General features: G+C 37.6%; 1 protein-coding gene across 1 annotated transcript; it reads right to left on the bottom strand.

Moving 5' to 3' along the window:
• Nucleotides 1-82: 82 nt before the first annotated feature.
• On the bottom strand, nucleotides 83-26,982 carry LOC131146789 (ABC transporter B family member 28). The gene is made up of 16 exons (XM_058096575.1): nucleotides 26,532-26,982; nucleotides 25,174-25,361; nucleotides 15,795-15,818; nucleotides 15,453-15,554; nucleotides 15,019-15,109; nucleotides 12,284-12,384; nucleotides 12,029-12,079; nucleotides 11,791-11,919; nucleotides 3,845-3,907; nucleotides 3,480-3,759; nucleotides 2,875-3,023; nucleotides 2,683-2,772; nucleotides 1,832-1,966; nucleotides 1,687-1,743; nucleotides 1,518-1,574; nucleotides 83-758 (listed from the first exon to the last, which is right to left on the bottom strand). The coding sequence occupies exons 1-16, from the start codon at nucleotides 26,920-26,922 to the stop codon at nucleotides 522-524; spliced, it is 2,145 nt and encodes a 714-aa protein (XP_057952558.1). The 5' UTR covers nucleotides 26,923-26,982; the 3' UTR covers nucleotides 83-521.
• Nucleotides 26,983-27,503: the final 521 nt, after the last annotated feature.

Below are 27,503 nucleotides of genomic sequence, written 5' to 3'. Positions count from 1 at the left end.
ATTTGCATTATAGCTAAAAATTAAACAAAAAAAGAAGAAACATTGCAAGAAAGGAAAAGAAAAAAAGATAGAGACCACCAGAGATTTAAGGATGTTGTATTAAATCATAACATTAAGTACACTTTCACAGTTGTCATATCTAACCATCAAAATACAAATGACAATAATGATATAACTAAAAAAGATAACAGTGCAATTTCAGTTGATGGCAACCGTTTTCATTAATTTTGCATAATGCAAAGTAGCTTGGGTCGTATTATCAGCCAGTGATGTCATGACTACCTTTTAAAAAATTCATACAGTATTTTGCAGATTCCAACTCACCATCTCAGCAGCTCCTTTTGCAATCTCTAGCCATGGTGTCTGGTTTTGAATATAGCATACTTGAGAATCAGCATGAAGGAAAGAATTTGACACAAGTAGTTTTGCAGCCAGAGCCTTGAATTTGACATGAAATTCTAGAACTGGAATGTACATGTATCTGACTTTTTTGAGTAATTGGAGACATTCTCCAGCGAAAATCACTCAAATGCAAGCCTTTGAATGCCAACTAATGCAGCATATTGACCCTTCCTAGCCAATAACTCAAAGTGGGTCCCTAGTTCTGCAACCCTCCCATCAGAACAAAGAGCAATTTGATGGGCATTCTGAACTGTGCTCAATCTATGAGCAATCACTAAAGTTGTCCTTCCCTTCATCAGATGGTTCAGAGCATCCTGGACCAGCCGCTCGCTGGCCGCATCCAAAGCACTTGTAGCCTGTGTAAAGAACATAATTATCACACATGCAATTGGGTGGGGCGGGGGGGGGGGGGGGGGGGGGTGGGGGGGGGAAGCGCGGTTATGATAGGCTTGCATGTTTCTAAGGGCCTGTACATCCCAGCATTGGCTCTATCTCAAATATAGGAATCTATTTTGGCAGATGATGCTGTGTCTTTGGAACCTTAATTCAAAACCTTGAAAAAACCTCAAACAAATGATGCCAGAATACCACTCCCATCAAGAAAGCACTTTTGTCAATATAAACCTCAAAATAGCTCAGTAAACTATTTTTAGATTTAAAAATTAAAAATAATAGAGTTCTAATTTAATTTTTCTATTTATTTTATTATTAGGCAATGTTATTTGAAACCACCATCTTACGCAATAGTACAAGTTTATGTGCAAGAGTTGGACAAACTTCTGAGAATACCTGTTGCTGGCTCAAATTTAGAGTAGCTGCATATAAGCATACAACCACATTTCCTATCATTCTACTTTGAAATTAATGTTTATATTTTGTGGGAATAAAAGTGGATATATTTATTTAAATAATAGAGCTAGACCATGGGAGTCCCATAAAAACTTTCATGGTCCTCAGGCAAAATATGGGCCAGTCCTTGTGAAGTATGAGGAATGAGGATGTGGGTTCAATTTGGGCAAGACTGGATCGACCAGCCAACACAATTTCAGGTAGAGTGATTGACCCAGGCAAGGACAGAACATTCATATGGGCAGAGACACAAAACAAAGGCATACCTCATCAAGAATCAGGATAGGTGCATTCTTGAGCAAAGCTCTTGCAATAGCAATTCTCTGCAAATTGATAGTAGAAAGTCAGCCACTAATAAGCCTCTCTCTCTCGTCTCTCTGTATCTCTCTCTCTCTCTCTCTCACACACACACACACAACAACATTATTATCGCACCTGCCTTTGTCCCCCACTCAATAGACCTCCACGCTCACCAACTAGAGTGTCATAACCCTTTTAATTAAACAAGAAAACAGTCAACAAATAACAAAAATGTTAGCCAGGGGAGGTCTATCACGAGCATGTAATAGAGATGATAAACCTGTGGAAGTGAGATTATAAATTCATGGGCGTTTGCAGCTTTGGCTGCCTTTATCACATCATCCTTCGATACATCATCATTTGGACGCCCATATGCAATATTCTCTCCAACAGATACAGAAAAAAGAACAGGCTCCTGTATCATTTTTATTTTAGAACAAAGGCAATAACAAAATTTAAAATAAAGTGAGAAGTAAGCTCAACAACAAAATTTTTATTTTAGACCAAATTTAATACTTTTTTGATTTGGTTTAGTTTGACAATAAATTATTAAAATAAGCATCCGCAGAGTCAACCTAAGAACAGATCCAGTGTTGACCTTTAAAAAAACTCAGAGTTGGACGTGCTCACTCTGCAATCCTACACCCTACTCAACCTAGTATGAAATGCAAACTCAAGTTCCAAGTTGAACCCAGTTACATTTTTTTCCCACAATATATGATGCTAGGTAGGCATTGATGCTTTATGTAAATTTTAATTAATCTTATGACCTGCGCATTCATATTGATATCCACGTGTGTTAATGCATGTATCAGTTCAATATGGTGGATTTGGCAGAAATGTTTAGCCTACAAAAATTTACCCCCAAGTCAATATTGAATTTGTCAACACAACACCAACCAAATACCAAAGAAACATCAACAATCCTATAGATCCTGAGTGAGTTGGGTAGCTTGGATTGCAGTTTGGACATAATCACAAAGCAGAGTGTTCAGACTCAGGCTAAAAAAAAAAGGTTAACCAAGAAAAAGAATCATGGCAACGCTGAAAAAAGAGAAGACTGACTCTGTATGCTTCATGCATCAGCATGTGAAATGCTCATATCAGATGCAAGAAGGTTCAAAAAGGTACCTGATTCACTATGGAAACCACCTGCGACCATTCACTCTTGTCAAATGTTCGTAGATCCTCTCCTGCAACTGTTATGTGACCTCCGGATGGCTGCAGAAATTAAAAAAAAAACGTCTGTTATTGCACAATCATCGCCAATCCATGACAATAAAATACTACAAAACTATAGAATCAAAAAGCATAAAATTAAACCTCATAGAGACGTGCTAATAGCTGTACAATTGTACTTTTCCCTGCACCGCTTGGACCCACTAAAGCCGTTACAGTTCCACATTTTAGTGTTAAATCAAGACCATTTAAGATTTCCACATCAGGCCTCAAAGGATAAGAGAAGTGCACATCTGCAGAGCAATATAAGACCATTAGTTTGCAGCAGGAAAACTGCCTGTGCATTCACTGTAGAGTCCAACAACTTGTAAATATAATGTATTACATCACCACTCACAGCGATTCCCAACTACATAGTGATCAAGGTAAATCTAGTGATCTGCAAAGAAGATCAGTAAACCAACATAGAACATTGGAAATAATATGCGAAACTTCTCTAGAAATACTCCCACTGGCAAACGAAAGTTAGTTTTCAGGGACAATGTGGATAACGATTTCAAAATGAAATTTCCTCATCAAATTTTGAGGACAAAAATTATATGCAATATAAAAGTGTAACGTAATTATAAGAAAAAGCATAATATATAAAATGTAAAAAATGTAATATAATTATAAAAAAACATAATATATAAATGTAAGGCAAGATTAATGCACCTCAAAGCAAACACATGGAACTGATAAAAAAATACCTTCAAGACATATATCGCCAGACCAAGCCAGGTTATACACATTGCTAGCAGATTTCAAGGCTGACATATAATGTGCATTTATAGTTTGGTTCTTCTTATCATAATTGTTGGCAAAGAACAGACTCAGATTCTCGTCATGCACTTCTTTCTGCTGGATTTGTTTTTCTAAACCATAAGCAAGGGCCTCATCAATTTCTACTCCAGATAAAACTGAATTAATCCTATCAATAGCAGCAAGAGTTGCACGAAGATCTCCAAACGTGTTTACCAGCCCCTGAACCTGAAATATATATTTATATATATTGTCAGCTAGTGTATAGAGAGTGGAAAAGAGCAATGGTGGGACCACAGCAAAAAAGACTCACAGCAAATGTTAATGTGAAGGTATATCCTATAAAAGAAGCCACAGTTCCAATGGAGAGTTCACCCTGTAAACAATACATACATTTGAACATTTCAAACTGTAGTGAGCTAGGTACAAGTAGAATCAGATATATATATATTTAAAAAAAAAGGAAAAAAAAAACTTGCAAAAACAAAGAGAGAGGAACAAATCCATCTTGCAAAATAGACTGCTAGGTAGATGCTTCAGAAGTCAGAAGTCATATCACATGCAGAAAAAGAAAATGTAAATGAGATGAAAAGCACGAGAGACCAGAAAACATTATCAATGGCCTGCTACCATGAAAATCCTTCATTTAAGAATTCCAGATGTTTAACTCTCCAAATTTTTGGAAAAGAACAGAGTATATTTGCACAGCAGATGCTAGTGCTTGCATCTTTAGCCTGATACTTTAGATCAAAACCTGTGTTGTCCTGGTAAGTAATGGACAAAATAACTTCATTTCAGAAGACTGGTGATGAGATTAAAAATAAATTGGGGATCTTTTTATATTAAGTGATAAAGAAGTATTTGCAAGTTGGTGCAGAATAAGAAATGGTCTTTCTTTGCCTTGACCCCTCTTTTAAGGAAAATTTTGAGTACAAAATTTAAGGCAGACTAGCCTGTTGGAGTTCCCTCGTGATGTCAATATAAAAGATGGACAAAAACACTTGTAGCAAGTAATCTGTTTCTTTTTTTCTCTCTTTTTGTCTCTGGTGTGAGAGAAGAGAGGAGGGTAAATGAGGAAGGGAATTTGTTCCAAAAATCCTCATTCTCTACCATACAAAGATAAGAGTAATTCCTTGCACAATTGAAGGCCTATTATCCCATACATACCTCCTATCTATGAAAGAGTTAATAGGATAGGATGAAATACTGTTGACTGGATTTTCTTATAGCTGTGTCATGTGTTGCTAGCAAGGTGTTGTAGAAACATTCCAACAAAGTTTCATCTTAAGCCCTCTTTATTTGGGAGGTACACAAATGATTGAAATATTTAATGCTTGACCAACCTAGCAAAACTTTATTTATGTTGTCCACAATGACCCCAACAGCGCCCCTCCCCCACCACCTTGGGCAAAAAAAGAACTCAAGCATAAAGAAGATTCTTCAGTCAAATACTTCTTTTCAAGCTTAAAACAGGTCATTAAGGAACTATCCCTTCAAAAAAGATCTGAAGGACATTTTTCCATACTAAAGTATCCTCTTTATGAATAACTTTTGACATTGTATTCCCATCAGGTACCCAAATGAAATAGGGGTTTGGACTTGACACTATTAATCATTATTTCATGTTTAAGTCCCATAACAAGCACATAAATCACCTCTTCGATCACCGGCTACTACCAGAGCACCATCATCAGTTATGTTCCTAATCTAAAAAAATATGAGGTTCCTTTCTAGTCCATGATTCTAAGAGAGTTCATTTAGTTATGTGTATCAACTATCAAGGCATTTGATCCTCAACAAAATGATGTTGTAGATGTAGGGAAATTATGAAGAAATTCCCAAAAAAATTTGTGAGAAACAAAATAGAGAAAAACACACGCCAAAGAAAAAATAAAAATAATCACACGTACAAGACAGTATTTACATGGTTCAGCAATTTGCCTACGTCCACAAAGTTGCAGGGATTTCACTATTATCAGGGAAAAAATATAGAGGACGGCAATACAGTTTTTCCTCTCTCAAAAACTGCGTCACAAAACCCTAATCACCAAAACAACGGATTTTATATCCTACACATAGGTTTCACAATGGACTACAAAATGGGCCAAAAAAATTTTCTGCCCAAGCCGTAGCGCTCCATGAACTAAGCCTCAAAAAAATCTCCCATTAAAAAACCACGCGACATTATTTCGGGTCGGGTCATCATCCAAATTAAACACAACTAGGCTCCACAAAGCCCAACAAATCTCCCACTTGGAGACTAGTTCAATCGCCAACATAAACCGCAATCCTCCAAAAGAACAATCTCTCATCCCTACAACTCATTCTCCTGTCCTCAAGCTAGAAGGCAAACTGAAGCTACACACAGCTTTAGCTTCTCAATAGTGACAATCTTAGTCAACATGTCTGCCGGGTTCTTAGATCCACAGATCTTCTCAAGTATTACCAGCTTATCTTCAACAAGGTAACGAATAAAGTGGTATTTTGTCTGTATATGCTTCGACTTTAAATGAAAAGCCGAATTTTTAGCAAGAAAAAATTGCACTCTGACTATCACTGTTTAGAATGCCCATGTCCTACTTCTTACCCAATTCATCTAAGAAGCCATGTAGCCAAATCATCTCCTTTCCAGCTTTAGTTGCTACAACATACTCAGCTTCTGTAGTAGACAAAGTAACAATCTTTTGTAGATTTGAAGCCCAAGATATAGTTGTACCACCCAAAGTAAATACAAACCTAGTAGTACTCTTTCTACTATCAATATCACTAGAAAAATCAGCATCTACATAACCCTGCAGTTTCAAACTTGCACCTGTGAAGCAAAGACATGTATGTGATGAACCCCTCAGATATCTTAGAATCTACTTGACTGCCTCCCAATGCTGCTTTCCTGGACTACTTATAAATCTGCTCACAACTCCCACTACATGTGCAATGTATGGCCTTGTACACACCATAGCATACATCAAGCTGCCAATAGCTAAGGCATAGGACACCTTGCTCATATGGTCCCTATCTTCTTCTGTCTTCGGTGACTGTTCTTTGCTTAATTTGAAATGACTACCCAAGGGTGTGCTCACTGGTTTAGCTTCATTCATGTTGAACCTGTTGAGAATTTTCTTCACATACTCTAACTGTGAAAGCTTCAATGTACCATTAGTCTTGTCTCTAATGATTCTCATACCAAGGATTTGCTTTGTAGCTCCCAAATCCCTCATTACAAATTGTTTTGACTATTGTTTCTTTAGATTATTAATTTCCTCATTGTTAGACCCTACAATGAGCATATCATCTACATACAACAGTAAAATGACATAAGAATTGCCAAAGAACTTAACATAGCAACAGTGATCAACGTCACATCTCTTGAACCCAATTCTATGCATAAAATTGTCAAATTTCTTGTACCACTGTCTTAGAGCTTGTTTTAGGCCATACAAGTTCTTTCTTAGTTTGCAGACTAGATTCTCTTGTCCCTGAACAATGAACCCTTCTGACTGAATCATGTAAATGTCATCCTTCAAGTCACCATGAAGGAATGTCGTCTTCACATCTACCTACTCAAGATGTAGGTTTTCTACAACCACCATTCCCAGTACCAGTCTAATTGTTGACATCTTCACAACTAGAGAAAATATTTCTGAGTAGTCAATGCCCTTCTTCTGCTGGAACCCTTTGACAACTAATCTGGCTTTATAACGTTTTCTTCCATCATGCTCATTCTTTGTTCTGTATACCCACTTGTTGTGCAAAGTCTTCTTCCCTATTGGCAATTCAGTCAATTCCCATCTCTGATTCCCCAACAAGGAATCCATCTTATCCTTCATGGCTAACTCCAACTTGCTTGAATTTTCATCCTATAAGGCTTCATCATAACACTTTGACTCACCACTATCAGTCAATAGGAGATAATTTAGAGCGGCTGAATAACGTTGTGGAGGTATAATGATCCTGGAAGATCTACGGACTTCAGCTACAGGTGTACTCTGATCTACCTGTGATTCTACATTCTCCTTATCCTCTTCACCCCTTTTCTAGATAGTACTTTCAGTCAATTCATCTAAGTTGACAAACTCAGATTTATTCTGATCTATCTCTGTGACATCTGGCACTACAGTTGACCTGTCCTTGTACATAACCTTTTCATTAAATATCACATTTTTACTTCTGATGAATTTTTTGTTTTGTTCATCCCAAAACCGATAGCCAAATTTCTCATCACCATAGCCAATGAAAAAACATATTTTAGACTTTGCATCAAGTTTACTACGAGCATCGGAATCAATATGAAAATAAGAAACACAACCAAAAAAATTTTAAATGGGAAAACTTTACTTCTTTATTGCTCCAAACCTTTTCAAGAAGTCTAAACTTCATGGGAACTGAAGGTCCTCGATTTATCAGGTAAGCTGCAGTACTAACAACATCAGCCCAGAAAATTTTTGGTAGTCCAGCATGCAATCTCATATTCCTAGCACGCTCATTGAGAGTTTTGTTCATGCGCTCAGCCTGTGGTGTCCTAGGAATGGTCTTCTTCATCCTAATTCCATGTGCAGCACAATACTCACTGAACCCTCCATCTATGTACTCTCCTCCATTGTTTGACCTCAAACATTTTACTTTCAAACCTGTTTCTGTCTCAACCAGAGCCTTCCACTTCTTAAAAGTCTCAAATACATCAGATTTATTCAGAAAATAAATCCATACCTTTCTGCTTGATTCATCAATGAAAGTGATGTAATACCTTGAACCTCCAAGGGATGCAACCAGAGAAGGTCCCCAAATCAATGTATACTAACTCCAATTTTTCAGCCTTCGGTGTCCTGCCAGTTTTCAAGAACCTCACCTTTTTCTGCTTTCCTAAGATGCGACTTTCACACATGTCAAAATCAACGGACTTCAATTCTGGTAGTTTCCCTTTCGACAGCAACATCTTCATCCCTTTCTCACTCATGTGACCAAGTATGCGGTGCAATAAGCTTGTATCAGTACTTGTTTCAGCAACTGCAATTGTGTCTCTTGGACTTGAGGTCATATATAGAGTACCAGTCTTCTTTCCATGAGCCAATACTCTGGCTCCCTTTGTAACCTTCCAAGTATCACCAACAAACAACATTGCATGCTCTTCATCATCAAGTTGTCCAACAGAAATCAGATTCCTCCTCAAGTCAGGAATATGTCGAACCTTCTCCAGTAACCAAATAGACCCATTGGGCAACAACATCCGGACGTTTCCCATACCTACAACATCCAAGGCTGTACCATCAACCAAATACACCTTACCAAAATCACCTACAACATAGTTTTGTATGATTTCTTGGTGTGGAGTGGTATGAAACGAAGCTCCTGAGTCCAAAACCCAATCATCAAGTGGACTGTCTACTACAAGAAGTAATGCATCCTGTACCTCTTCTGTTACAGCATTAGAAGAATCATCTTCATTCTTATTCTTAAGACTTTTGCATTGCCTCCTAAAGTGACCCATTTTCCCATAGTTCCAGCATTGTACTTCTTGGCCTGATCTAGATTTACTTCTGTTCCGATTAAAATTTCTGGATTTTAATCTACCCCAATTTGAATTTCTGTCATTACCTCTGTCTCTTGTCTCGAGGTTTAGGGTAGAACCAGATCCTGAGATTTCACCTACATCTTTCCTGCGAATCTCCTCAGCCAAAATTAAATATTGTATGTCATTGTATTTCAATTTTTCTTTTCCTATAGAATTGCTTAATGTCATCCTCATTGCCTCCCAATTGTTTGGTAAGGAAGCCAAAACGATCGGTGCATGGATCTCATCATCAAAATCAATTTCTACAAACGAAAATTGATTTGTGATAGTGTTAAACTCGTTCAAATGTGGTTCTACTGATACATTCTCTGTCATCTTCAAATTGAACAGTATCTTCATCAGATGCACCTTGTTGTTTGCTGACGGCTTTTCATACATACCAGACAAAGCCTTCATCAGATCTGCTGTGGTCTTCTCGTTTACAACATTGTGTGTAACAGACCTAGACATAGTTAACCTAATAACTCCCAGCACCTGTCTGTCAAGAAAAAGTCCATTCCTCATCCTTCATAGTCGCTGGTTTTTCCCTAAGAAGCGGCAGATGCAACTTCTTCCCATAAAGATAATCCTCAATTTGCATCCTCCAAAATCCAAAGTTTGTGCCATCGAACTTTTCTATTCCAGGCACCTTTCCTGCTTCCTCTGCCATTACTCCCACTCAAACCTAACCCTCGGCTCTGATACCAATTGTAAGGAAATTATCACGAAATTCCCAAAAAAAACTTGTGAGAAACAAAATAGAGAAAAACACACGCCAAAGAAAAAAGAAAAATAATCACACGCACAAGACAGTATTTACATGATTCGGCAATTTGCCTACGTCTACAAAGTTGCAGGGATTTCATTATTATCAGGGAAAAAATACAAAGTGTGGCAATACAGTTTTTACTCTCTCTCAAAAACTGCGTCACAAAACCCTAATCACCAAAACAATGGTACTATATCCTACGCACAGGATTCACAATGGGCTACAAAACAGGCCAAAAAAATTTTCCCCCCAGCCCAAGCCGCGCTCATGGACTAAGTCTCAAAAAAATCTCCCATGAAAAAACCATGCAACATTATTTCGGGTCGGGTCATCATCCGGATCAAACACAACTAGGCTCCACAAAGCCCAACAGTAGAAGCTTGGGAAGGAGAGAGACACAATTAATATACGAAGGCATCAATCTTAAAATTCAGAATGAAGTCATTGATTTTGCAAGCATTCTAAATTCTTGGAATAACTAAAAACTGCAAATGATCGACCTACCATAAGGAAAAAAGAAGAACAATTCAAAAGTTAACAAACTTAAATAGATTTTTTACGCCCCCCAGGGGCAAAATTGGTTATTTTGGTTAGTTAAGAGCTGCCAATCATCATATTTCCCACAAATACACTAAGTAGCTAGTATTCTAAGTATTGATGTCCTTTTTTTCAGGATGATTGAGTCTTGAAATCCTTGTCCTGACTTTATATAAATCTTCCAGCAAGGTGAAAACCCAAGTATAAAATATCCTCTAGTTAATACATGAATGAATTTTAAACACCTTGGTGTTTTAGTTCAGTCATGTTACATATTCAAAAAATAATGATGAAAACAAACCCCCTCCCCAAAAAAAAAAAAAAACCCAAGAAATAAACAACCAATTATGAACTTTGGAATGTATACACTATTCCTCAAACATGCACTTTGTCAAGATTTGATTACACTGTTGACCCACAACTCAACACCTTAAGCTTTTAGTTCAAATGTCAACTTAAAATGGCATTAGAATCATGGTATCCAGGAGGTCCTGCCTCTTGGGTTTGATTCTTGTTGGTTGTTGCTCACATTGATCTTCTATATAGTTCCATTTGTTAAATTATCTTCAGTTGGACATTATTATTCTCTTAATGGGTATTATCCAGTGTTTGTCTAACTCTTCACACGCAATCAGGCTACACATCCAGGAGAGTGTTAAGGCTTTATATACACTTTTAGCAGACAGCCCAACAGCTTATGCATTTAGGTCAAGTGGTGATGCAATATGAGCTTCAAGGTCTGCAATGGAAATGTTTGACATTTTTAAGATTTTTGGGCAATCTTGCAGTTCATTATTTTTAGGAATTTTCTCCTGTTCTTACAGCATTTTTATGGCAGAATTTTTTTATGTTGTTTTAATTTTTAAGGATTTGATATTATGTTTCACTAATTACGGTTTAATATTAATTCCATTTTTAAGAATTTTGGGCAATCTTGCAGTTCATTATTTTTAGGATTTTTCTCCTATTCTTGCAGCATTTTTATGGCAATATTTTTATGTGCTATTTCAATTTTTAAGGATTTGATATTGTGTTTCACTAATCACGGCTTAATATTAATTCCCAAAGATTGTGTACTTATTTAGTATTAGGAGAAAGCCTATATTAAAGCTTGATGTGTAACTGTGAAGGACAGATTGGAATATGAAGCATTCAGCCCTAATCGAGTTTTATCTTCATTTTTATTTTCTTGTTTATTTTCCTACTATTTTCTCTTATTTTCCTGAATCACTCTCTTGTGTCACTTGTTCCTGCATCAAGTGATAACTCAAACATTTCAAGAACATAATCATCAATAAACTTATTATATGGGGAAAAACATAGGATGTAAGAACAAGGACAAAAAAACCAAGGTAAATGAGATACAGTATTTATTAAAAGGCTTTTATCAGCAAAAAGTGCTTACAGCCTTTACTTTGCTTCCTCCAAGGCAATATAAGGCCATCAACGAAATATAAACTGCAATTCTAGTAATGGATTCATTTATGGACTTAAAAGTCCCAAGCTTTCTGCCACTAGTCTGATAAGCAAGAACCTGCCAAGCTCCATGGAGAAGGATGTGACTTGAATGGAATGGGCAGAGTATCACCACAACAAAAGGTATTTAAGACTTCCAAATAGCATCTTTACGAGTAACTTCTTACCTGGCTACCAAACATTGACATTTGGTGTTTTTCACCACCAAAGGATCTCACCTGTAGCAATAATAAATGTAATCATTTTTATCATCAAATGTAAATCCAAGATTTGACCCACTCCTCCCCAACCCTCCCCATCCCAAAAGGAAAGTTCTCTCACTTGTAGACTTCATTTAGATTTTTTCTGATTAATAAAGAATTTTAGTCATAAAAGGCACAACTGCACATAAAATTATGCAGCAGCACGTATCAAGAACATACAGTACGAATAGCAGAAAACGTTTCTGTAGCACAATCAGATATTGATGCCGCAGCTAGTCCATGAGATTTAAAAACAGGAACAGTTGACCGCTTGTATACAGCTGGTGAGGTTAGAATGGTCAGAAACAGGCAACAACTACCAAAACAAAGACAAGAAAACATGCAAAGAAATACCAGAAGGTAAAAATGAGCACAAGGTGAATATTACCAGAAAATGTTGAGACACTTATGAAATACAATAACTTATGCAAAAAATGCGGATCAACACATACACATGTTTGCAACAACATTGACAGTTGCAAAAATGGTCATGATTTACACAAATAAACACAAGCCCTGCCAACTGCCAAGATTGTTCTGAAAATTGAGAATATTTTTCAAATCCATGCCTCATGTTTTATAAACAAATATAGAAATGATAATTCAGTGAAAATTAGATACTGACAGCATGAAGCTTCAGTAGATCTTGTTAAGCATACATGATTATCATTTCACACATACTGGCATGCATGCATGAATTCAGATGAATGAGGTGTACTGTGTCGAGCACCATACTGGATGGAGGAATGGATAAAGGAAGCCGTGAGTCCATAAACAGAATAAAAAGGTTGGTTTTTTAGCGCACTAAGCAAGGTCACTAGTGGAAAAAAACAATTTTGTTTTCCATTTCTAGTTTTCTAAATAATTACAAAAATGCCATTTTATTTTCCAGTTTTCTGAATTTGCATAGGAAAGTTGGAGAACATCATTTTATTGTTTTCTAGCTTTCCTATATAAATATTGGAAAAACTGGAAAAGAATGTGGTGATTCTGTAATTATTTGAAAATCTGAAAATGGAAAATGAAAAATATTATCCACAACTAAACAGATCCTTAGGTTTTAGGCTTACCCAAAAACTAACCAATTCATCTATTTTATCCCAAGGATCTAAGATTAACCAGGAGACCTTGCCATAAATTCCATAATTAACCCCCTTCCAACACATGCCTGTCCCCTCATTGCCTTAATGTTGACACTTGTTTCTTGATTATGGGCATGTCTTGGTTTTGTTGGTGACTTTGTCATGATGCCACCTTGCAAGATTAAGCTGTTGGGCCAAAAGGATGGAGCTCCTATGAAGAAGCACAGCAAGAAGCAGCTCCCAATGGGAGCATGCAAGTGGAGAGTTATGTTGGAGCATATTACCAGAGTCAGAGACAATCCTCGCATACCACCCAGGGAGGAGTGTTTGGATGCTACTATTACAAGTAACTCCCTCTGGCATCAGATGGATAAGAGAGCAGATATTCCTACTCTCCATGATCATGACAGACGCTCGAGTTGATGAAGGGACACCCACTAGAAGAACCATCCATCTGAGGTCCTTCTCAAGGTTTCACATGAAGAAAAGGAACTTCCCCCATTGCTAGTCTTTTTTAAAGAGCTAGCATTGAAGTCCTTCATTTTTGAAGAATATTGTAAGTGTTTTTGCTCTCCAACAGCTAGTAATTCTATCCCTTACACAGCACTTCATAGGAGGGAAAGAGAAAGGAAGAAAAGATGAATGAAAGAAGAAAAGTAGGTGGAAAGTTCTTTTTCATTTGGTTAGTATGATGGAAAACTGCGGAGGGAAAGGAAGTGGAAGGAAAAGGAATTTTGCTTCCTATCTCAAGGTCAATCCCTCAAAAGTGAGGGGAAGGATGGAAAGAGACTTGCTAATCGAATTAGTGTTGCATTTTGTTCACGGAATAGAATGAGGTGAGAATGGAATAGGAAAAAAAAATTGAATGAAGAACATGTATAAATCAAGTGGTAAATTCCATTCCATTCCCACATACCAAATGTATGGTAAGTGATAACCACTTTCCTGCCATTTCTCTGTTCAACCAAACATTAGGAGGCACAGGAAAGCACGCATTCCCTCCATCCCTTTCCCTCCCTTGTACCTCCACCTTTCCATCCCTTTTCCTTCCTACCAAACGAAGCTTAAAGGTTAATGCTTTACTAATTGAGAATTTGCAGCTTTGAAGCTCCAGCAAAAAGGGTGTGATTGGCCCCTCTCTCAAGTGTGATTGCCAATGAACATGGAGTGATTGCCTAGGTTTCATTGTATAAGTCTCCTTCTACTTTTTTTTTTCTGCTATTAACCACAGATGTCACTATTTGATCCAGACCACACGTAAAATCCCCAAAAAGGAAGCCTAATAATCACATTCAATCCCAAATGCTCATTCTAACTATTTCTAATCACCCAAATGTTACTTTGCACAAAGCAATTATCCCCATTTCTTGACATAGTGCTAAATTTAGATTTAAAAGAAATAAAGCATAACAAAAACCACATCAGAATTGTTAAGGCTTGATATACATTGTTGGCCCACAACCTAACAGCTTAAGCCTTTGGGTAAGTGGTAATCTTAAATGGTATCACAGCAGGTTGCCAAGAGGTCCTAGGTCCTACTCGTTGCCCGCATTTATTATTTGGTCTTTAAAAAATTATTGTATTCCCTGTACTATCATGTGTTTATCTCTCCACGTGCTGTCAGGTGGAGGAGTGTTAAGGCTTTATATACATTGCTGGTCCACAGCCTAACAGCTTAAGCTTTTAACTGAAGTGGTAATCTAGCAAGAATGACCGAACTTCAAATGCACTTATGTGATAATGAAATATGACTAAATTTTAAGTGTAAAACAAACTGTACTAAACTAATAAAACGTGAAGAATCAATAACTTAAGAAAGAAAAAAATATTTACCAGCTAAAACAGATACAGTAAGTATTAGTAGTCCCAGAATAGGTGCAAGTTGGGGGGCTAGGGTAAAAAGTATGCATATGGTTCCAATGACCTACAAAAAAAAAAAAAAAACCAAAGAATGCCAAAGATGGTTAAACAATCATGTATAAACACGTGTGACAGCCTACTATGAAATCATACAGATGGAACTATGTCAAATGACAAGATGCATATACCTGTGTCAGAAACTAACACTTTGCTTCATTTAATACATGCATTTGCAGAAAAACAAAAAAACCAAAAACAAAAACAAAAACAAAGAAAGAAAATTGTAGCAAAACAAAATGATAAAATTGGAAAATTTTGTCACGCTTTATTTGTCAAACAAGTCAGTTATGCAATCAAAGTAATGAACAGACAACACAAAGCTCACTTTGCAGTATAGAGTAGCTTGCCTCAGAAAGTGCCCTGAAACCACGATCCCGAGAAATGTTTTCACTCACAACATCTTTAAGAGAACCCAAATCAGTTGTTAACAAAGCAGTGAGTTCACCAACCTATGAAAATTTAAAAAAAAAAAAACCAACTATAGTGGAGTTATGATAGTAGATACAATAATAAAGGAATATGAGTACACACACACAGAAGGGCACCACCAGTGGGGTTAGTCAACCTCAGAAATTATTCTTTACATATGTCTGGCTAGAAGATTACATTTATCCAAAAAACAAACATAAAAAAAAATCTCAATACGGAAATATCACAAAAATTATGGATTTAATATTTATGGTCCATACCTTGTATCGGTCAAAGAACTCCACCTGCATAAATAGAACATTGGCATGTCAAAAGATCACAAGAAAAAAAAAATTCATAAAAAAATGAGCCACAGCACAGGGACAAACTTATATAAGAACAATCAAATATCAGATTATCATATGACAGATACTGTCTCCTTCCCAGCTGTTCTCCTATGTGTGTAGCAATACAATTATTTACTCAAAAAGAAACTATGAATATTATAGAACAGTATACCATGGTAGCGGTTCACAATTTGATGATACTCCCTTACGAGTTCTTTTGCCAGTATAGTACAGTGACTAAAAATCAGTAAGTAATTATGAAAATTTCCAGATGATACTTTTAAAACATTGACATCCCAAGCAGATTCTGATTCCATTGGACTTTTGTAAGCTTTCAACTTTTGGAACTCTGCCAAGTGTGTGAAAAATAAATAAATTTTGTTATTCACACAAAGTTTTATCTGTTACCCTATTAAGTTTTATCCTTTACTAGCATTTTTCCATTTTAACAAACTATCCATATCTTAGTAAATATTGGCATGTGCATGTTAAGCTAAAATGGAAACGGAGTATTGATGATGAGACTTGATGAGCCTTGATGAGGATGAGCTGTGGATGAGGATGAGCCAGCTTTGATGCACTGGAATGAGAAAGTCGGTGTGCTAACCAGCTAATCTATCCCATTGAATCCTATTAAAATACCTTCCTTTACCATCCATCCCATTCAACTATATAATGAGAAGTGTGTGCGTGAATGTGATGTGAGTGAGTGAGTGTGAGAATGTCGGGTGACGCTCCACCCAGTAAGTGAGCAAAGGTAGTGGAATACTCTAAACTGGTTTGGCTTGAAGCGGGGACATAGGCAGGATTGGCCGAACCTCGATAACAAATCTTTTGTATGTGTGTGTGTGTGTGTGTGTCTCTCTCTCTCTCTCTCTCTCTCTCTCTCTCTATCTATCTCATTTAAATTCTACAATTTAATTTCCACATGTGTATGAATGTTTATTTATTGTCATTCTTATTTTTCACGCGCCCCCACACGCTGGCAAGCCCACAGCCCTCACAAACTGATGACAGCGTGTCCACATCAGCAGCCTCATCAGCGCCACGTCAGCGCCACGTCAGCAACCACATGGCATACAGTCAGACGCCACGTCACTGTGCCACATCAGCAGCTGGGACCCAATCATTTGCCACATCAGCAAATGGGCCCCACTTGCCACGTCAGCAGTCAGTTAACGGTGCCAGTAACAGCACCAGGCATATTCCGTTAAAGAGGAGAATATTTCGTTAAGTAAATGGAGTTGACCAGAAAGTTTGACCAGGTTTTCGGGGCCATTTCAGGTCTGTTTTTCGAACGACTTACATCATTTCTAAAGTTTTCAGCTGTTCCGGATCCAACCGTGTTGTCCATTTGAGTTCATTCCATAACTAGATAGGCGAATCGAGATGTCGAACGAAAATAGCTCAAGGATCGAGATGTTTGACGGCACCAGTTTCGGTTTCTAGAAATGTAAGTTGAGGACTACTTGTTTGGTAAGGAGTTGCACTTACCATTGAAGGGAAATCTAGAATCCATAAAGGAGGACGAGTGGGAGTTGCTTGATCAGAAAGTTCTTAGAGCTATTAGGATGACGCTAGCAAAGTCTGTTGCCTTCAACATCAAGCACATAACAACCACCAAGTCTCTTATGGATGCGCTCTCCAACATGTACAAGCAACCATTAGCCGTCAATAAAGTACACCTAATGAAAAAATTATTTACCATGAACAAGTCTGCAGGTGAAAGTTTTAGTAGACATCTGAACAATTTCGATGAGCTGTCGGATCAACTTGCCTCACTTGAAATCACATTTGATAGTGAAATATGTGCCTTACTAATTCTTAGTCTATTCCCTGAGAGTTGGAAAGGTATTGTTACTATCAGTAGCTCCATAGGAAAATTAAAGCTGAAGTATGACAAGGTCATCAATATGATTTTGACGGAAGAGATCAGAATGTAGTCAAATAATGTTTCCACTTCAAGTTCAGCCTTGAACGTGGAAAGCCGAGGGAGAGATTCATGGAAAGGTAGCAGGCATGGACGATCAAACAATCGCACTAGATCTAGGTCTAGGCGGTCTAGATCCAAGAATCCCAGAGGTTCTCAAGGCACAAAGAACATTGAGTGCTGGAACTGTGGAAAGACCAGTCATTATAGAAATCAGTGCAAAGGTCCAAGAAAAGAATATGAGGCGAAGACAGAAGCTATGTTAATATGCACTTTGGAGAGCAAGAAGGAGTCTTGGGTCTTAGACTCTGGAGCCTCATTTCATGCCACTTGCAGTAAAGATTACCTAGAGGAGTATACACCAGGTGACTTCGGTAAGGTATACCTTGGCAATGATCAACCTTACGACATAGCCGGCAAGGGAATTGTGAAAATCAAGATGAACGGGTCCGTATGGAAGCTGAAGGATGTTAGATATATTCCAAACCTGAAAAAGAACTTGATCTCAGTTGGACAACTGGCAAGTGAGGGATACACTACAACATTTATTGGCGATGAATGGAAGATTTCAAAGGGTGCACTGACGATTGCACGAGATAAGAAAAGTGGAACACTTTATGTGACTTCTAATGCCTATATGTCTATTTCAATTGCTATAAGAAATGACGATAGCAACATTTGGCATCAACGACTCGATCACATGAGTGAGAAGGGACTCAGGGTGATCACTCAAAGGAAAAGTTGAGTGATTTACGATCAGTAGAGATTGACATGTGCGAGGATTGCATGCTTAGGAAGCATAAGAGGGTCAATTTCCAGACATACACCAATACCGCAAAGAAGGAGAGACTTGAACTAGTCCATTCAGATGTATAGGGACCAACGACCGTCTCATCCACAGGTGGAAGAAATTACTTCGTGACATTTATTGATGATCATTATCGGAAGGTATGGGTATACTTTCTGAAATATAAATCTGATGTCTTTGATGCTTTCAAGATTTGGAAAGAAATGGTTGAAAATGAAACTGATTTAAATTCAAGAAGCTGAGAACTGACAACGGTGGTGAGCATGAAGACACCAGGTTCAAGAAATTCTACTATGAGTATGGTATTAGGATGGAAAAAACTGTGCCAGGCACGCCTTAGCACAACGGCATAGCCGAGCGGATGAACCGATCATTGACTGAAAGAGCTAGAAGCATGCATATGCAGTCAGGCTTACCAAAGCAGTTATGGGCAGAAGCAGTCAACACAGCAACATATACTTGATTAACAGGAGTCTATCAGTACCATTGGACCACACTCTACCAAAAGAAGTATGGAACGAAAAAGAGGTGAGATTTTCACATTTGAAAGTTTTTTGTTGTGTAGCATATGTGCATGTTAGTGATCATGTCAGAAACAAGTTTGATCCAAAGTCCCAGAAATGCACCTTCTTCAGTTATGGTGAAGACGAGTATAGGTATTGCATTTGGGACGATGAAAACAAAAAGATGATCAGAAGCATAGATGTGATCTTTAATGAAAAGGTGATGTACATAGACAGACACACAACAAAACCCACAGAACCAGTTCGGAATGAAACAACCTATGTAGACTTGGACATTATCCTAAAAGGTGTCGGGACACAACAGCGAAACACTGAGAATCCTCAGGCGGAGGAGACACAATAGCAAAACGCCGAAAATCCTCAAGCGGAGGAACCTGTGGAGCAAATTGTCACACCACCGCCTCCTACTCCAGCTCCAAAGCTTAGGAGATCTTCTCGGCTGCATGTACCAAATAAAAGGAATATGAATTATTTTCTTCTTACAGATGGAGGAGAACTCGAATGTTATGATGAAGCATGTCAGGCGAGAGATTCAAGCAAGTGGGAGCTTGCGATGAAGGACGAGATGAAGTCCCTCACCTCCAACAAAATGTAAGAACTAGCTAAGTTGCCCAAAAGTAAAAATACTCTTCACAACAAGTAGGTGTACAGGATCAAAGAGAAGCATGATGGATCCAAGAGGTACAAAGCCTGATTAGTAGTCAAAGGCTTCAAGCAGAAGGAAGGAATTGACTACACCGACATCTTTACACCAGTTGTGAAGTTAACAACCATCATATCAGTCTTGAGTATTGTTGCCTCGGAGGACCTACATCTCGAGCAGTTGGATGTGAAGACGGCATATCTTCACGGTGATCTTGATGAGGAGATTTACATGCAACAGTCAAAAGGATTCTCGATAAAAGATAAAGAGGATCTTGTATGCAAATCGAAGAAGAGCTTATATGGTCTCAAACAAGCTCCCAGGCAATGGTACAGAAAATTTGACAGTTTTATGCGCAGGAAAGATTTTCATAAGTGCAATACTGACCACTGTTGCTACTTCAAAAGGTATCAGTCTAGCTATATCATTCTATTACTATATGTCGATGACATGTTAGTCGCAAGACCAGATATAGAAGAGATCAGAAAATTGAAGCAGCAAATGTAAGAGAAGTTTGACATAAAGGACTTGGGTTCAGCAAAGCAGATACTTGGGATGCGGATCTCCAGAGATAAGCAACAGGGAACGTTGCGGTTATCTCATTCGGAGTATATTAGTCGTGTTTTACAGGGCTGCACCAAAATAGTAAATACACCACTAGCCGGTCACTTCTGCCTCTCCAAGAATTAGGCTCCCCAGACAGATGAAGAGAAAGACTTCATGGCTAAGGTACCTTACGCCTCAGCCATTGGAAATCTCATGTACGTCATGGTTGGTGGCAAACCAGACATTGGTCAAGCAGTGGGAGCTGTCAGCAGGTTCATGTCAAATCCAGTGAAGACTCGTTGGGAAGCAGTGAAGTAGATCTTGAGATATCTACGTGGCACTATTGATAAGTGTATGTTTCGGCAAAGGAGACTTGAAAATTCAAGGGTATGTTGATGCCAATTTTGCTGGTGAAATTGATCACCGCAGAAGCACCACCGGATATGTGTTCATTGTTGGCACAACAGCTGTTAGTTGGATGTCACAAATACAAAAGATTCTTATCCTACCCACTATAGAATCTAAGTGCGTAGCAGTGATAGAAGTCAGCAAAGAGATGATTTGGCTTCAAGGTTTGTTGATAGAGCTCGGAATAAAGCAAGAAAGAAATGTTTTGCACAACGACAATGTAGGGATCGAAGCCGAAAAAGAAAAGAATATAAATAAAAGAAAAGAGAAATAAAGGAAATAAAAGGAAAATGAGGAAATCGGTTTGGCACAAGACCAAATTGTCAACGGTTTCAGGGAATCTTAGGAAACCGTCGACGGCTAAAACTACCGAGAGCAATTATTAACCAAACCGTCGACGATTTTGTAAAACATAAGGAAAACCGTCGATGGTTTTCCTTTGGGCTAGCCTTACTAAAGGGCTAAGCTAACTTTTATTTCATAACTTAAAAATTTCTCTCTCTAAGGCAACTTTTGGTACTCTCACTCTCTCTACTCTCACTCTCTCATGACTCTCTCTTTCTCCCATAGGCTCACCCGGAGTCCGTCATCGATTCCCGCTCGTCTTCCTCTCCTCTCTCGGCTTGCCGACTCACTTTCGGCGGCCGGTTCGAAAGCTAGAGTTTTGGTTTTTCAAGGGTTTTAGGCGGGTTTTTCAAGGAAACAAGTAGGGGGATTAAGTTGTGTTAGGTTTTTATTGAAAGTGAACCGATTAAACTGTTTGTATGTATATGTTACAGAGTATTAATGGTTATTCCGAAATCCAACCGTTCAAAAACGGACTTTATAAATATGGGAATATTTTACGGTGATTTTTGAATGATTCGAACGGTTGAAATTGTGAGTTGTGTCATCATACCCGTATTTTGTGAAGGAATCAAAGAAAAAGGGGTGACTGTCTTCATTTTCCATATGTATAGCCATATATGTATTTTCTAAGCAAATTAATCCATGGAGACGATCGAGCCCAGGTTTTTCACCAAAGCATAATATGAAATGTTTTCTCCGTTAGGTTAAGTGACTATGATTTAATACTCAAATCATGTGGCATGAGAATAATCCATTCGGTTTTGTTTCATAATTGAATCTGAGTATTTTATGGTCTCGTACTGTGGAAATATGATTTATACTGTTTGACGGAAATACTAGAATTGTTTGTGGGAAATATTAGAGATGTGATATGACGGCTGTATGTCGGGTTTTGATATGATGGTTGTATGTCGGGTTTTGATATGATGGCAGGTTTTACATGAAATGACAACAGTGAGAATATATTACAATTTTTATTATGTAAATTGCATGATATGGTCTAAGAACCCTGAGGACCGGTTGTATTGTGAGCACGGTACTATTGCTAGTGAGTTGTTTGGCCAGGTGCAACTACACTGTAGTGGAAGTGTAGGTGGTCTCAGCCGATTGGCCTGTGAAGTGTCGTTGTACCTTCCCTGGAATCCGGACCAGGAAGTGGTAAGGCAATCGGACCTACAGATGAGCTTGCAAATGCCTACAGACGTACTTGCAGATGGTTACTTTGACTTTGTTTGGGTTGATCGCCCAGGCTAAGTCTAGCCTACAGGCTGCACAATCCATCATAGGATTAAACATGTCGTTTGTCCAACAAGGGGTTTCTTCTACACATATATGTGAATTTATGTGAATGATGTTATCTATTCATTGAACTAGTTTATACTGTGGAAATAATTGTATATTTTCAACTATATAGGTGTGAGTACCATTTACAAATGCTATTTTTGGTTAAAGGAATGAATGGATGTTTTCTGCTCCTACTAGAACTCATGTTGCCCACACACTAATAATAACTTAATTCGTCTTACTGAGAAGTATCTCACCCCAATAATTATTTGACTTTTCAGAAGATACCAGGGATCGTGCTTGGCAGATTAAAGGGGCGGAGTTTAGATTATCTAGTAGTAGTAAGTGGTTTGTATGGATTAACTTCGCTGGTTTGTAATATGGGCATTTGGAGACCTCTATGTATGATGGTAGTTTAGGACTCTGGTAATGTATTTGAGGATGTTTAAATTATTTCCACTGCTTTTATGTGATGATTGTGGTATCAGGAATACAAATTTTATCAAAGTAGCACCCCAGGCCCCACTTTTGGGTTCGGGGGCGTTACAAACAGTCAAAGTGCGATACATAGGGGTGAGCATAATTCGGGGAAACCCGAATTAACCGAATTAACCAACCGAAATTGGTCGGTTCGGTTCGGTTAAGAACACAAGATCAGTCGGTTTGGTTATGTTTTTACAAAGTTCGGTTAATCGGTTCGGTTAAAAGGAATGTTAATTCGGTTAACCGAAATAACCGATTTAATAATTAATTAAAATTTAAATATAAATTAGTATATGCTAATTTGTTAATATGTTAATTAGTATATGCTAATTTGTTAATATGTTAATTAGTATTTGGTAAAAAAATCTACAATTATATTATGTTAATTAATTCGGTTAACCGAATTACCCGAAAAGGTAATTCGGTCGGGTTTGGTTCGGTGAGGCCCCTCTATTCAGTTGACGGTTAATAGTTCTCATTAACCGAAAATTTTGGTTAATTAACCAAATTTGGCCGAACCGACCGTTTGCTCACCCTTAGCGATACATCTGGCAAAGAACTCCGCATTTCGTTCCAGAACCAAACACATTGGACTACGTTATCACTTCGTTAGATCTCTGTTAGAGGATAGAGTGTCGACACTTGAAAAAATCTAAGGTAGCGGGAATCCAATAGATGTGTTGACAAAGGTGGTGACTACTGAGAAGCTGAAATTGTGCTCAACTTCAATTGGTCTTCATGCTTCAAGACAGATTTGAGCACATCATTTATCTATATACTGGTTGGTCTTAGTATCCAAGTGAGATATTGTTAAGCTAAAATGGAAACGGAGTATTGATGATGAGACTTGATGAGGATGAGTTGCGGATGAGGATGAGCTGCAAGGAGCCAGCTTTGATGCGCTGGAATGAGAATGTCAGTGTGTAATCCATCAAATCCATCCCATTGAATCCTATTAAAATTCCTTCCTTTACTACCCATCCCATTCAACTATATAATGAGAAGTGTGTGCGTGAATGTGATGTGAGTGAGTGTGAGAGTATTGTGCTGAAGGTGAGAGAGAGAAAGGTGTGAGAAAAGAGTTGAGTTGAGTGGTGTCTCCTCCTCTTGTATTTTCTCCCAAGTTATAGTGAATTGGGTGTGCTCCATGGACATAGGTCAGATTAGACCGAACCACATTAAATTTGGTGTTCTTATTTTGCGTGCTTATTTTTGCTTGTGTGTGATTATTGTTCCTAGATCCCTAATAGTGCAGAGTGGCATACATTGTTTGTATGCTTCTCATTTCGACTGCATCTTACAATGCATGACACGAGATTTATAATTACAAATTATAATAATTGGATAATCTAATCAGAGACAAATTGTATTGATAATAACCACTTAACCAGTTTTTCCATTGATTCATTTTTAAAATTCCAAAGTTCATATCTTAATTTGGAATAGGAATGAAATGCTTCTCTTGTTCCAAAAATAATCTTTCATTTCATTTTAAAAAAAAAAATTGAAAATTTGTAGAACCCATACGATTGTGACAAGGAGCATCACAAAAGATGTGTGAATTCTTGTTACTAACATTATGAAGCAGCTTTTATAGTTGAAATAAAGTGAATTGTGAGTTGGTTTGTTTTATCGACTCTTTAGGTATGACACATGTTGAAATAACCGGGCCAACAACACAAACAGTGAACACATAGCAAACAATTCAACTCTTTCTATTGAAAGGAAACACCCCCCCCCCCCCCAGGCATATAACATATTCTTCTCCATTTGATACAACTATTCCCATAACATAAGCTAAACGCTCCCAATTGTATTCATTATCCCCATGTTCTCAAAAGAAACATTTACTGCACTCAAAATGCCTGCACAAGGCATATAAGTGGATTTCTGCATAGCAGGCATAACGAAATTGTTGTTAAATCTTCAAATGCAATCCCTTTCAACTTTCATGGCATGATTTAAGGAAACAAAAATATTTTTTTTTTAGAAAAAGAAAATTTCCAGAACAAGAAGGAGAAAAAATTACAAAGAAGAGGGCATGGAGTAATAGTTTTTTTTTTTTTTTTTAATATTCCCACATCAAAGGCTAAATGAAACATTCTCCAAATCAGTGACAACGTCCAATCCTTTTTTTCCTCTTTGGTTCCTCATTCATATTTGTAAAGCACCAAGGTCGAGTAAGAAAAACAAGATAACACTACAAAGTTCATATTCCAGCAATTAATTCTCACAAGTATGATGGAAAGATCCAAAGCTGTGAATGTCAATAATAAACATTTTCAAATGACTAGTTGGAATTATCAAGAAAATGAAATAAGTTAAATAACCGATATCACCTTCTGAATCAACACCCTTCTAAATATCTGAGCTCTTAAGGTTGACATAACCTTCTCCCATACAGTGTTCATGTTTATAACAAAAATAACAGTGAAAACCGGCTCCAATGTATACAACACCGCAACTGTACTAAGCAACCGCCACAATGGCTCAGGTCTTGCCCCTATAAGTACTTCGAAAAATCGCCCTAAAACAATTATCAAATTGTAGTCACTAAAAATAGGTTAAAAAATAATTAATGTAAATTTCCATATTAAGTTAACAGGTGACAAATATCTGCCTGATTCAAGATTACTGTCTACTTATTTATTTTTCAATGCTATTTTCATAAATCACAAAACATGAAAACCAGACTGAGCTGCTTAGAAAATTAATGAGAAAACAAAAAAAATTGAAGCTTATGTGCATTAGCTTCCTTTCCAAAAATTTAAAAAACCTAATAGATACAATATATTTTGTTTCTCCTTCTGTTACATTTCTTGTTCTCTGAGCTACAAGTGATGGAAAAATATTTCAATTTTTATTTCCTTTTTCTTGCCTTCTAATCCCCAGAAACCTACCAAGCAGAGTCGTTTAACACCATAATTTTTTTTTAGCATTGTTTGACACCATAATTAACTCCACTTCTCTCTTCGTGAATTATTATTTGAGCATCACTAACTCGTTGAAAAACAGCATAAATAATGTAACAAGGGACAAAAAAGAGAGAGAGAGAACCTTCATTAGTTAAAAATTGAACAAGAAAATAAAGCGTCAACAAAACTGAGCCCAACCCACAACTATATGGGAAACTAAAGTACAGTTTCTTTCATTTCAGAATTGTCAACACCGTAAAACCAGTGTATTCACCTGGCAGTCCTTACAAGTCGAAAGAAGTTGTAACATCAGTTCTTCAACAATTCAGAACTACTTTCAGGTAGTGTTTGGGAGCATAGTTTTGGAGCCTTAGATTTGGACTTGGGTGGATTAGATGAAGCTCAATGCAACTTTGTACTGTATTTTGTCCAAAAAATAAACAAAGATTCAAATCCAAAGCGTGAAATCCATGCTCCCAAACACAAAGTCAGTGATTTTGAAATCGAAATCAATGAATGCCTCAATTTTTTGATTCGGCAATGCTTCAATTTTTTGGCTCGGGCAAACAGCAAAAGCACTCACAGAATGCTAATATGCAATTTTCTGCTTAGCAGTCTGAAATTTTTTTTTTTTTTTTTTTGCCTTTTTTTTTACAACTAAAATCAATGCAGTCTTTTGCTTCCAAACCAAAGAAAAATATTTTCAAAAAACAGACATCAAACATTACACACTTCCCATAAGACTTTAAAATTAATATATGTATGATTTTCAGAAATCTTACCAGAGAATAAGGGCATTGATAGAGTGCAAGTGGTACAGCCAACAAGAGCAGCTACAGAAACAGCTAGCCTCAGCTTGTGCCGAACCAAAAGACTCCACAGAAGCCCCCAATTCACCGTACTAGGCGACCGATCCGCATCATCGCCGACAGAGATCGAATGCTCGACCCTATCGCCCACGATTGGGTCCGCCGGTGGACCCGTTACGTAAGCAAAGCAGACGGCGCCGGTGTCGACCGATCGCCGCCTCGAAAATGGCGGAAATTCAACGGTGCGGCGGAGAGAGAGGACGGGTGCGACGGCGGTGGGGCTGAGCGAGCGGTTATTGTGGGATTTGAAACGATGGAGGGAGGGGAGGGGAGAGAGCGGGATGGTGAGAGCTCTGGAAGCCATGAGTGAAGAAGCGAACCAGTGCGAGCAGATAAACAGCGCGTGTGCGTGTTGCGCGCCACTCTGCTTGTTTTAAAGAGGGAATAAAAAATTTCCAAAATTGTGGTTACTTGAATTGAGACGAAATCGCGTTTGCGAAACGCGGCTCATTTTCACACAAAAATTGATCACATGAAAGTATTCTCGCAAAAACGATTTCTGTTTCACAACCTTATAACTATGCATAATTATCCTAAAACGCCCTTATAATTAACCATAATTACACTTCTAATTAAATTTAAAGACCCTTCAACACCTATTTATTTTCTTTACAACCATGTTCTAAAAATAAAGATAAAATTTTAATTTTAATTCTTTAACTCTTGAGTATTAATATTTTCTTTATAATTTTATGAATTTTTATAAATAAAAAAAAAAAACTAATGTGCCATGTTACACACACAACTATTTTAAAAATAGAAGCTAGTAGACATGTCTGGAATAATTTTATTATTGCGACAAAATATCATGCATTTGACAACAATACAAGTGACACGAGCTATTGTGGCTTTAATATTTTTTAAGATAAAAATTATATATGTATT

The sequence above is a fragment of the Malania oleifera genome, chromosome 13 (genome assembly GCF_029873635.1).
Source record: "Malania oleifera isolate guangnan ecotype guangnan chromosome 13, ASM2987363v1, whole genome shotgun sequence".
In the NCBI taxonomy this organism is placed as follows: Eukaryota; Viridiplantae; Streptophyta; class Magnoliopsida; order Santalales; family Ximeniaceae; genus Malania; species Malania oleifera.
This window is presented reverse-complemented; position numbering and strand designations above follow the sequence as displayed.

Bases quoted from the DNA above. Each gene is read 5' to 3' on its own strand.
- LOC131146789 (XM_058096575.1), bottom strand. From the start codon at position 26,922: ATGGCTTCCAGAGCTCTCACCATCCCGCTCTCTCCCCTCCCCTCCCTC. The intron at 15,555-15,794 runs GTATGGACCATA...AAATTTTCATAG, and splicing joins AGTTCTTTGACCGATACAAG to GTTGGTGAACTCACTGCTTT. The intron at 12,080-12,283 runs GTATGTTCTTGA...TTATTGCTACAG, and splicing joins CGTTTTCTGCTATTCGTACT to GTGAGATCCTTTGGTGGTGA.